This window comes from Cryptomeria japonica, chromosome 9 (genome assembly GCF_030272615.1).
Source record: "Cryptomeria japonica chromosome 9, Sugi_1.0, whole genome shotgun sequence".
Lineage (NCBI taxonomy): Eukaryota > Viridiplantae > Streptophyta > Pinopsida > Cupressales > Cupressaceae > Cryptomeria > Cryptomeria japonica.
In genome coordinates, this window is record NC_081413.1 from 549,998,166 (window position 1) to 550,010,611 (window position 12,446).

The window sequence follows — 12,446 nt, forward strand, 5'->3', positions numbered from 1 at the left end:
GACCTGCTCTGTGAAGTAAAACATCCATTCTTCAAAGTAGTTGGATTGGGGAAGTCCCATAATCTTGCTAAGCAATGTGACCATGTCCCCATGCTCGTTGTGAAAGTCGCTTCTAGGGGTCTTTTTCCCAATCCTGACGCTTGGAGGTCTTCTCTCCTTGTACCACTCTTCATTCATTAGTGTTCTGCACCTGGCAGGATTCATATCATACACCCCTTGCGCCTCATCCATAGTTGTTGCTATAGGGTTGTTTGCGAAGGGAATGCCAAATGCGTCGCCAATGGCCTTAGGGGTGAAGTTAGTGAGGACCATGTCCTCGAGGAGCACCAATCTGGAACTTGGCTAGTAATGCCAGGCCGCCTCTTTTACTAACTCATAGTTTTGCACTGCTGGAAGAAATCTCACCGCTTGGGCGATGCCACTTTCCATCATCTGTCTAGGCCTGCCATAGCCATTAGGGGAGAAGACTCGGTTCCTAAAATCTTGGATATCAATATGGCCCAGGTCAGTATCACTGACACTGTCCCAGACACTTTGAACTTTTGACTCCCTCAGTCCCCCTCTTTGATATTGATACTTCATCCTTTCGACTTTGTGAGGGATATCTGATTTGGATGCTCGCGATGACTCGGCTGTAGTAGGCGTCTTTGATGATTCTACCGCCAATTTAGGCATTTATCCTTCATAGTTGGATGTGGATTACGAGGCGGCATAAAAGAAGTAAAGCGGGCTAGATAAAGAATATGCCAACATTCAAGGATCAATTAAAAAAAACGAATTGGAAGAAGAACATGATTTCGTTAGCTAAAAGCTTGATTGATTTAAACATAAATATTTATGAAGCTTTTCGATTGCGGATTTATACTTAGGCATTTCAGGATCAATTTTCAAAATGGACAAAGCTTGAAAAAATTACGAAGTCTGAAAATGCATTTTCTGGTTAATTCCGAGACTGTTTCAATTACTTTGCATGACGTCTTACAAACGGAAAAAGATGCGATTTTCGAGACTTTATCATTTTAATCAATTTTTTGCACACACATCTATCCAATTTGCAAATATTTCAAACGATTGAGGGAGGTGAAGCACACACACTTGGCGAAAACGAATGACGCGAACCCGCACAACTTGCAAATTTGAATGGAAGAGTTCTGCAATTTTTTGAATTTTAACGGTTAAGTTCCTATTCAAATTTTCGCGCCTATGGTTTTGAAAAGAACTTGCAACTTTTCATACAGGCTTAACAATTTTATCACCTTGGTGATTTTGGCGGTTTACTTCAGCGATTTTGGCGGTTTACTTCAGCGATTTTATTGTTCCCTACAAGGTATGAAAACCTCTTGACTTTCAATGCTTCAAAGAAGAGTTACGGTTGTACCTTTAAATGGCGAATTTCGGAGAATGAGGTGCCTTTGCAAGCCTATACCCTCTTGAAATCGTGGTTTCGACCCTACGCGAAGCTTCAGTGAAGGAGAACGGAGTCCGTGGGAAACACTTAATGCGCCATATGCCTCATAACGTGAACCCTAGCAAACTTCGGGGTTTTTCCTCTATTTTCAAGCTTTACTTTTCATGCGTTTTACCTCTTAAGTCGCGATTTTCGGCAGTTGAAGCTGCTTTGCAAGGTCACATTTTCACGCGATTTACCACGTATTTTCGGCACTTTGGTTGATTTCGCCAGTTAATGAAAAATCGCGATTTCTTGGATGGCGAATTTCGGCGATTGGGGACACTTTGTCAACTTTCCACTTCTCACGCATTTTACCTCTTCACACGATTTTCGGTGCTTTTGGGATTTTTACAAAGTTCGGACCTTTTACACCTTTTGTCAACTTTGGCGAATTCAGGTGTTTTGAAAATTTCGCAATTTTAAGTGCTTTTGGGACTTTCGGACCTTTGGGGCCTTTTGCCAACTTTTCACTTTTCTAACATTTTGGCTAAAAGGTCTGAATTTCGGCCCTTTGGGGCATTTTGCCAACTTTTCACTTTTCTAACATTTTGGCTAAGAGGTCCGATTTCGGCCCTTTGGGGCATTTTGCCAACTTTTCACTTTTCTAACATTCTAGCTAAAAGGTCCGAATTTCAGCCCTTTGGGGCAACTTTTCACTAAAAAGTGCGAGTTTTGGCACTTGGGCGAGTTTGTCAACCTTGGCACTTTGCATTCTTTATCTCCTTTGTATCCCTTGGTGAAAATCGACATCTTTGGGTCCTCATGCGACCTCCATAAGCTTTATCCTTTACTTGGCGGGCTTCGCCAGCCTCTATCATCACATGCCCATTCAAGGCGATTTTACAAGCTTAAACAATCTCTTGGAATTCATGCCCGAGGGCTCGACTGACCTCATGGAATCACAGGCTCCTTCGTTCAACATCATCATCTTACGGACCGATTGCGGCCTCGCTCAAAAGGATGTGAGACACTCTGCGTGGAACTCAACAGGGCGAAGACGGAAAAGGCCCTCAAAAAGAAAGGGGACCCTGTCGGCGACAGGGAGCGTGTGCAACGCACAACAATTAACCAATAAGTACGACAAGTCCACTCCACTCACAAGCACTCCATCTGTCATGTCCCCATTTTCTGGTTCTCTTGTAGTGCATCCGATGTTGGCTTTCTAGGGTGGTGTCAATAGGATTAGAGGGGCATTTTGATGTTGGCAGTGTGTTCAGACGGATTAATAGAGATGACCGACACTTTCTAGAGTGATTTCAGACTTGTCTGAGACTTACTATTTTTAGGAAATTACTATTTTTAGTGTCAGTTTGGACTTTTGATTGGTCAATGTGGAGTTTTGGCGGTCTGACTATTTTTATTAGTAACTATTTATAGTAACCACTATTTTTGGTAGTTGGTCATGGCTTCAGTCTTCTCTAAACTTCAGTGTGTAGCATCTTCAGTTTGAGGGTTTTTGCTATTTTTAGTAAGTGTTATTTTTAGCACTTGGCCATGGTCTCAATTCCTTCCTCAATTCAATGCAAGGGGCTTCAGTTGGACTTGGTGAATTTTTTATTGTTTTCAGAGAAGTTGTATTTTTATTTCATTCACTAAGTCTTATAAAGTGCTTTTTAAAATGTCCTTCCTTGGCCTAGTAACACAAAGTTGTTTTTAAAAAGGGGCCATCTATGTGAAGGAAATATATTTAGATTTTACAAGTTTATATTTTTTGTCTAAGGAAACGTCTAGGGGATTTATGGAGACAAAAGTAAATTAAAATATTTTATTCGTGAGCTCATAAAACGTTTGAACTTTTGGGGATTTAAACTTTCGATTTTGTGAGGGAAAATGGTTGAAACTGAAAATAAGGCCTATTTATTCATGTTTGAGCTCTCATTTTTGTGTTCTTGCTTGGATAACATAACGTTATGTTGCTGGATTGTTTCCAGAAAGTTGAATCTGCTGGTTAGAGGACGGAAACCCTCAACTGGAACACTAGTTTCGGTGGTGAAAGACCCACCCTAGCTGGTCATTGCATCAGAGATCGAAGTTTCAGTGATTTTTGGCATGTGTAGAGATTCTGGATTTTGAAATAATGGAGATTTTCAAGGTTTTCTGATTTGGGTTTCCAGTTCTGGTAAGTGGTGAGACTTTTTGGAGTGTTGTTGAAAGTTTGGTAGTGATTAGATGCTTTTTTTGAGTGTGGATGTGGTTTTTCTGAGAAGCTGGGAATCGAAGTTTGGCTCTAATTACAGTGATCAGACCTGCTATCATTCTGGGTATTATTTCTGAGTATTCCTCTTTGCTGGGCAATGCAATTTGAGTGGTCATTGACATCTTTGGTGAAGATTTGAATTAATTATGTCAAATCATCCCTAAAAGTGGGTGCCTTTTTCCTTGCTAGCACATGGGTTTTCTAAGGAAAGGTTAAGGGAGTTTTCTGAGCATTGGAAAGTGGTCTTCAACTGAGTTTAATATTGCTGTTCGCAAACAAAGAGTGCTGGAGCAGACTTGGACCAGCTACTGACATATTCTTTTATTCCAAGAGATCACCCAAGTCTATATTATGCTTTGTTTGGGTGCTGGAAACAATTCTGAGTAGTCCTTTTCAGTGTATGGGGGTTATATCAGGTCTGTAAAATAAAAGTTAAGTCTCCTTTTGATACCATTGTTCATTGATATTTGATTTGTAATGTTTGACAATGTTTTATGAAGTTTGAAATGAAGTGTAATTGTAATCAGCACTTGTTGTTCTATGTTATGTTGCCAAGTTTCATGTTTATATGCTTGTTACTCATCTTGATTACAATCTGGAAGTAAACAAACAACAAACTACTTAATTGGAAAAGAAACTTGCAAACAAACATATATTTAAAAAAAAAATCAGGGGTGGACATTACAGTCATCCAACAACATTCACAAATTGCACAATATTCTGGCACTGTATGACCCTTTAAAAGACATATTGCCTGCATTGTACGACTTTGTTTTGAAGGTCTTAATTTGGATTTGGTGGTGGGGGCACTGCTCCTCGACCTTGTCCTATATTGCGATAGGGAGTGTGTAATGTCCCCTTCTCTGCAGTGATTAGTTTTGTTGGCCATTAGCCTAGTTTGGAGGCCCGTAGGCTAGTCGGGGGCAGAAATTAGGGTTTCCTATTTTCTAGGAAGATTCTTTGGTGTTTTAGGGGGTATATGCGGGAGTTTGATAGTTTGGATTCTGGATTCCTTCTGGGTTTTCAGAGAGCTTCAGGATGGTTCGACATGCATCTGCATCGAGTGACTTTTTCTGGACTTACTATTTTTAGTAAGTGCGACGGCTGCTCAGAATGTGGTTAAAATCGCTTTGGAAACACTTACTATTTTTAGCAGTATGCTATTTTTAGTAAGTACTATTTTTAGCAAGATGTCAGCAGGCCTATTTAGATGGATATTTTTGGCAAGTCAATTTGAGCAGTTGGTCTTCCAACATTTTTTTGGTGCTATTCTTGGCAAGGATTCTGCAGCTCAACTCGGTGGCTATTTCTGGCAGTATTATTTTGGCAGGATCTTGTATTCTCTCAGATGACTATTTTTAGTAGTTCAGTTCAGAGCCCCAACTCAGTTCAGTTTTGGTGATTTCCAGCACTTCAGTCTCCGGCTCAATTTGGCAATAATCAATATTTGAGGAGAAAGTATTTTTAATATATTAATACCTTAGGCATGAGGTATTAATATTTGATTATTTTATGGATGGACGACTTAAGAAGGGAGAAAATATTAATTTTGTCCTAAGTCTTTTTGGGCTAATTATTTCACCTTCTTTTTGGATGCCAAAGTGCAATTTCATGAATATTATTTTTTAAGCATTATATTTATCAAAAGTGGCGATATGGATGAAAATGTGCTTAAATTATAATGGTTTTATGTTGCAAAGTGTGGACCAAGGGAAAAGTTCGAAATTGAAGACTAGGTGGTGGATTTTCATATTGGGCGCCATATACTTGAAGGAAATGAAATGAAATAAATCGCCAAATGTGAGTGGAATGAAATGACATGTGATTTGGGCGAATTTGGAGGCATTTGCATTTGAATTTGAATTTGAATTTTAGCCTTCAAAATCTATAAATGAGAGGGTTGGGCTTCTCATTCATCATCTATGAAGAAAATTATAACGAAGTGCTGCCAAAATTTGGAGTGAAGCTTCGGGGAATGGATACCTCCTAGCTACCGCTTGGTTTCTTGCTTGCAATACAACAACTAATTGAGCTTGTGACTGCTCTTCATCCAGTGGAGTAGATTTGAGGAACAATGTTGCAGATTTGTGTGTTAGTTTCAGATATTTTGGAGTTTTTTCTGAGTGTTCATGTTGCTGGTCGCGGTGTGTGCTTAAGCGTGTTTTCGTTCGTAGCTCCTTGTGTGTGCGTCAGGTCATTCTAGGTATTCGCTCATTCATCTCCTATGTCATGGACATTTCATCTTGTAAGTTCTTGTTGATTTTCTTGGAGTATTGAATTTTATTATGCAAGTCGAAGTTTTCTGCTATAAACGCCTTATGTTGGGAGTGCTTTGGGTTGCGTGTTGAGCGTTTGGGGTCATATTGCTGTTGTTTTCCAGTTCGTACTTGGTCGCTCAATGCTTGTTGTTGGTTTGGGTGTGTTCTTGGGTGATTTGAGTGGGTTTTGAGTGAGTTAGGAGATTTTTGGTGTGGATTAGTGTTGCTGGTTATGCATTTCCAGCCTGCTGTCATATATATCAGATTTTCGAAAGTTGGATTTTGGGTGTGTTTTTGAGAGTGTGAGTAGATTGGGTGGTTAGGTGATGACTGGAGGTGTTGTTGCAGTTGTCAGCTCATAATAAGCACTTGATTATCAAATTTCATATTTATTGTAATGCTGGTTAGTAGTACTAACAGCAACATTTTGGCTTCTGATGTCCCACTGCATAAGTGGAAGAGGCTGGCTTAGCCGCCTATCTTAGATTAGTAATATTTCTTATATTCTGAAATCATTGTAATGAATTTGTAAAGCTGGTTAGTAGTGTTGACAACTATCTTTCAGATTTCTTGTTGGGTTCCCACTGCATAAGTGGAAGAGGCTGGCTTGGCCGCCTATCTTGAGTTTGTAATACTGTCCTCCCACTGAATAAGCGGTGGAGTTGATATTAATTTCCATTTTTTGTCCTCCCGCTGCACAAGCGGTCGAGTGATTGCATTCTTCAATTCTTTGGTTGGTTTACTGCCAAGTGATTGCATTGTTTTAATATCCCGCTGTATAAGCGGAAGGGGCTGGCTTGACGCCCGAAGATTGTAATCATTTTCAGATATTGGCATCTAATGATCCCCTTGACACTGTATGCTCTCACCCTCCCAGATTGGGCTCTTGGTGATCAGAAAGTGGAGGGTTACTTTCAGCAGCATTTGGTTTTCATTTCCTAACATTAACAAGTGTTGTGTTGAATGTAACTTTGTGAAAAAAATTGGAAAAAATTAACGAGGATATTAAAGAGTGCGCAAGGGGCGTTGCCCTTAGACCCCTTGAGGGGTGTTGCCCACCAGCCTTGCAGGGGTTGCTGCCTCTAGACCCCTGCAAGGGGCACTGCTTTTTGACCTCGCTAGGGGCATTGCCCCCAACCCACATCCAACTCATTTTTTCCAAGCACAATCCAAGTTTTGAGTTTTCAAAGTACAAGGCATTGTCTACACTATTGTTATTAGTCTTCCCTCATGTTGCTGGATGTTTACTTATCATCTGGAAGACTACTTTTTCTATTGGGGGGGATGATGTAGTCAGTGAACTATGTCTATTGTTATGTTTGATAATATTGGTTATACGACTATGTATTAATTGTTCTATTAAGTGTTAGATAGTTATAAGTGATGGTTAGTTGATGGTTGTGTTCCTCTTGGCAATAGTCAGGTTCTTTAAATAGATTGTGTATCTTCAAGGAAAGTACGATGATCTAGTGGGATCAACTTTGATCCTTGGCTGACCATATTTGGTCTTCTTCTGTAATAATTTTATGTCTGAATAAAGATACATTTTACTCTTGTATTTGGTATGCATTGTCATTTCTATTACTGATTCATGTATTCTTAATTTATCAAATATAGCAGTAAATAATTGGGGGTTAAGGGAACATTGCTATTGTTGTGTTCTCTCGAAACCCCTCGTATCCATGTGGCTTTAGTCCAAGGCCAGGTTTGGGGCTAGTATGCCACTAGGTTTTCCTAGGGTCTTGCCCAGACAGTCAAGGTTCCTTATGGGTCTTTCACCCACAGGGAACCCAGAGTGCTTGAGTGAGAACTTGGGCAAACCCAAGGGGACCCATAGTGCTTGGGCCTAGAAAACAATAAAAAGAACACTTTTTTATTTGTTTTTAAACAAAAAATTCTCTAGAAAGCTCAATTTCACCCTAAAGTCAGGGCATATGAGTTTGTTTTCTTTCATTTCACTGACACAAAGGACCAAAACAAAAGACATAATACAACTGACAACATAACTAACTAAAACAGCCTGCATAAACTATATACATAGGGGTGTAGTGGTCAACGGCAAATTCAGAACACAAAAGAAAACCCACACAAAAAATGTTCAAAAAATGCGAAGAACCAAGTAGCATCCCAAATCAAGGGAGTCTTTAACCTCCCATCAACCAACTCCCATCATTGAAACATCTTGTTCCATTGCCCTGTTGGAAAAAATTTACTCTCCACCATTCTGTTGCAACAATTTCCAACTTCAATTTCACATTACCCTAAGATGCAGGGTTGTTGAAGCCTAGGAATTGCATGCCATCTATAACTTCTGCCCACTTCTCTGCTCTGCACGATTTGCCTCTACTCAAGAAAGGGAAAGAATATGTACTTGTAAACTCCGAGGAACCCACACATTGAGACACCAATAGGTAATGAACCATAGTGCATGTCTCGGCAATATGCTAAGAGATGAGAAGCAACATCTTTAACTATGCACCTCCACAAACAAAATTGACTGACCTAGCTTTGGACGAAGTATGCTAGGATCGTCCCTCTAGACCAGGACATTTCAGTATCTGACAAAGCTTGTTTACTACCTATTGTAACACTATCTGTTGCAAAATAAACAAAACATAACAGAATATACAAGGAAATTCTAGGCTAATATCAATAATTAATTTATTCATTTAGAGTAGTGTTTGTACAAAATGTATACTTGAGGCCATTGAACAAGATTAGAACAACTTGCTTGACTGTAAGAATCATATTTACAACACTTGATGGTTGCCAAGTAAAGCTCTCAATAATCACTAACAACCATCTCCTAACAACTTTCAACAACTTGACAAGTAAACAATATAATGTTGGGTACAATCACATTAATTCCACTTAAGAAGGGCATTCATTGTAACTGCAGACCTTCTTGGCCAATTATGCTTTTCAGTAGATTATGAAGATTCCTATCAGGGCAGTGAAATATCTTGCAAAGACAATGATTGGAGACAGGGCTACACCTCAAGGTGTTGTGGTCACATTACATTTCTATGCACCATAAAGCCAACACCTGATAGAAAACAAATCTCTCGTCTCCATGTCTCACCAAAAGACCACAAGCAATTCACAAGAGCCCAAACTAGATGAGCCAATGAAGCCCAAACACTAAACATCTTGAAAGCAGGATGAAGCCACCCCAAATAAACTTCCCACACACACAACTATCCATGTCATTCCCAAACATAATGGTGAATCCGTCTTGACACAATCAAAATCAGGTCAAATCTTCAATTGACATGACAACTAGTAACTGTTCATTAAGTTTACTAAAGGGTCAATCATTCAAGGTGGGATGTCCTCTAAAAGGATTTCATCAAGCTCATTCCAATTGTCAACCTTTTTGCTAATCAGAGAAGAGAAAGGTGAGAGCTGAATGACATGGTTAGCAAGGAAGTCTGCTATCTTATTCTGCTCTTGGAAACAATGCATAAAAAGAACTGATTCAAAGTTATGAGTTATGACATAGCTGGGTAACTTCTTGGAGGTTTAAAAGTTTTCAATTTGGGAGCCTCCCTTTGTGGAACCCATTGATAATGATTTGGGAGTTACCCTTGATAACTAAAATTTTCCCACCTTTCAAGGGGCCACTGATATGTCTCCAATGTCAGCCTTCCACTGTGTTTCATTATTTGTTCTTCTTCCCAAAAGCAAGGATCCTCCATTGATCATGTCAGTTTTTGAAGTGTGGGGAACAAAACTGTAACACCCCAACTCATATATAGCTAATACAACCCTTAACTAGCACATGATTTTATTGGATAGATGGTTGAATGGATTTGAGGATTATATTAGATGATTTTATGGAAACATTTTTAGTATCCCCTAGTAAACTTGATGAAAATTTGATATCAAATAATATGACTAAAAAAAAAATATTGAGTTTTCTTCTTGTTAAAATATGGGCATGACAAAAACCAGCACTAGCTTGAACCAGGTTAACCCAAGAAGCCCTGTTGAAATTCAACTTCCACCAATCTTATAGGGGAAAGGTGCATCTATTCCCTTTATCTTTCTTCTTATTAACAATTACCCCCTTAATGGGGTTCTTTCTTTATTTTTACATCATAAATATTCAGAGATTTATTGTAGAATCGAGTTTAAATTCATAACTTTTTATGTCTGAAAATTTATTTTCCTTATTTTTGAAATAGGATTTTAATAAGCTTGTTTCCACATGTATAGTTTCTAAACATAATTAGTGGAGCTTGTCTGTCAAAACTAGTACTTCAAAGGTTGACGTTAAAAAGTTTTCTTTTATGACTTTCTTATTCATCTGTATCTTTAAATGCTCATTTTGTATTTTATAGCAGGCTTTCTTCTTTTTAGCTGACTACTATCTTAAAGTAAACATGTGGCATGGACGAAACAGAAAGCAAAACAAATATTATACTGTTTTTTTCTGTAATAATAATAACTTAAGGAATTATTAGCCCTAAGATACACCCTTTGTATGATACACGCTTTGTATGTAATGTCCCCTAATGGGACCCTCTTATATTTTGACCTAGAATCACAATTTTAGTGCATAGTAAATAGTAAATACAATAGAGGGATAACATTGTCAACTAAGATTGGTTTGGAATCTGCACAACAGTTTAGTCAACATTTCCATTATGCCTTAATAGATTATATATTCAGCATTCTTATATATTGCCCAGTTTATTTGAAGGATTCAACAACCCTTTCTCTCCCTACACCTGTCCCCATTATGGAGCTCAAGGAGAATCACACAAGGCGCCTCGAGTCTATCCCTCTCCAACAAGCCCAAGAGCACCAAGGACCTCGTCAACTTGGCCTCTTGGCGCACACTTGGGGTTGGTGTACCTGCTGGAGCCTAGTTCTCTTGCTTCCTTGTATTCTCCCTCCATAATTGGATGGTGAGATTGAAAGGTATTACAGACTCCATCATATAATTTACGTAATCGTCATATGAACAGTTAGTGATAAAAAAGGCATTATTACACTGTCATACATATTGCAGTCTATATTAATATTACTATTGAATTATGCATAATTATCAGGCGTCATATATTAAGCATACAAATTAAGCACATCCCTATGTATACCACCAAGAGCAAGGATGTTACTGCCTGTAACTTGATAACAGTTCTGATCTGATCTAATTGATGGTGATGTCACTAGAGGCTTTTGATTCCTTTCCTTTATATCTCTCAATGTGAGGGAGAGGTCACACCTCTTCATCATGTATGCCCTTTGGCAAGAGACACCCTTTCATCATTAGCACCCTTTGAAAGAGTGCAACTCTTTATTTTTTCTGCCCTTTGAAAGGGACACAACCTTTCACAACCAGATCTGCACTTCTTATTTAAATCAGATCTGCACTTCTGATTCCCAAATTATCCCCCCTCAAATGAGGTTCTCTTCTCCCTTTTATATCTCATGTTTGAGGGAGTCACAACTTTTCATTTTATGTCTTTTAACCATTCATTAACATAGTTAAATTTTAATTATATTTAATTAAATTCTGTAATATTTTAATTTAATTTTATTATTATTATTTATCGTTAAATTCTATTTCAAAGTGGGGACATTACATTGTGATTGTTTATTACAGGTACATCAGCATGTCCAGAAGGGAAATTTTACTGCACCAATACTGGGCATGCACCTATACAACTGTTCTCTTCTCGTGTTAATGATGGTATCTGTGGTATGGCTCAGCATTATTTATCCCAGAGAAAAAAATTCCTTGTTAAAGCATTAATTTTTATTCTATGTGCACAAGAACATTTTCTGCTTGAATTCTGTTTGCAAAACTGTTACTTTATGAACTATCTGAAATTATCAGTTACCATGTTTGATTTATTTTGCTGAAATCATATTGTACAAACAAGAATCTCCAAAAACTGTGTAATAACATACAAAGTACAAAACTATTGTCTTTCCTAAGATGTCCTAAGAAAGATGTCACTTTATTAGTTTCCACTTGCAAAAACTAAATATTAAAAAGTGTGGGAAATTTGAAGTTTATAAAAAGGCATGTTTGGGCTCAGTTGGTCATGCTTGGTTTATTATTTCTCTTGTATAGCTCTAAGAGCTTTTGGCTTTTGGTTGAGAAGCCCTAGGATGACAACCCTTGGGTTTTTCAGTATTGGACGAAAACCCAATTTTTTATCTGAGGTGGATTCATTCCGGGATTAACAAAGTGTGCTTCAAAGTTCAGAATGTTGGAGGTTTTATTCAATCTCACTGAGGTTTTTCAGATAATTTTTTACAAATTTTTGAAGCTAAGACAAATTTGTAGAGGCTGGAGTTTGTTGTTATATAAATGCAACTTGTTTTCCTGGTTAAGCTGATGTTTTGTTTGAATCAAAAAATAAAGTAAGCTTCTAAAGCATTTCTGAGCTTATTCTTTCAAGGGATTGATAATTGTTATTAATAAGCTTGCTGGCCGTAGAAATTATGAATTCTTAATGTTAATGAAACATTACAAACTCCTTAAAAGAAAAGAAACAAGAAATCAAAGGGATTAATTTTCATTTGT

The 12,446-nt window shown here is 38.1% G+C and overlaps 1 protein-coding gene across 1 annotated transcript in view; it reads left to right on the forward strand.

Moving 5' to 3' along the window:
• The window catches only part of LOC131060976 (glucosidase 2 subunit beta), an 82,984-nt gene that overhangs the window by 50,053 nt on the left and 20,485 nt on the right, over positions 1-12,446 (forward strand). Inside the window, exon 3 of the mRNA XM_057994470.2 lies at positions 11,517-11,612. Coding sequence (XP_057850453.2) covers positions 11,517-11,612 — 96 coding nt within the window. The remainder of the gene's footprint in view (positions 1-11,516; positions 11,613-12,446) is intronic.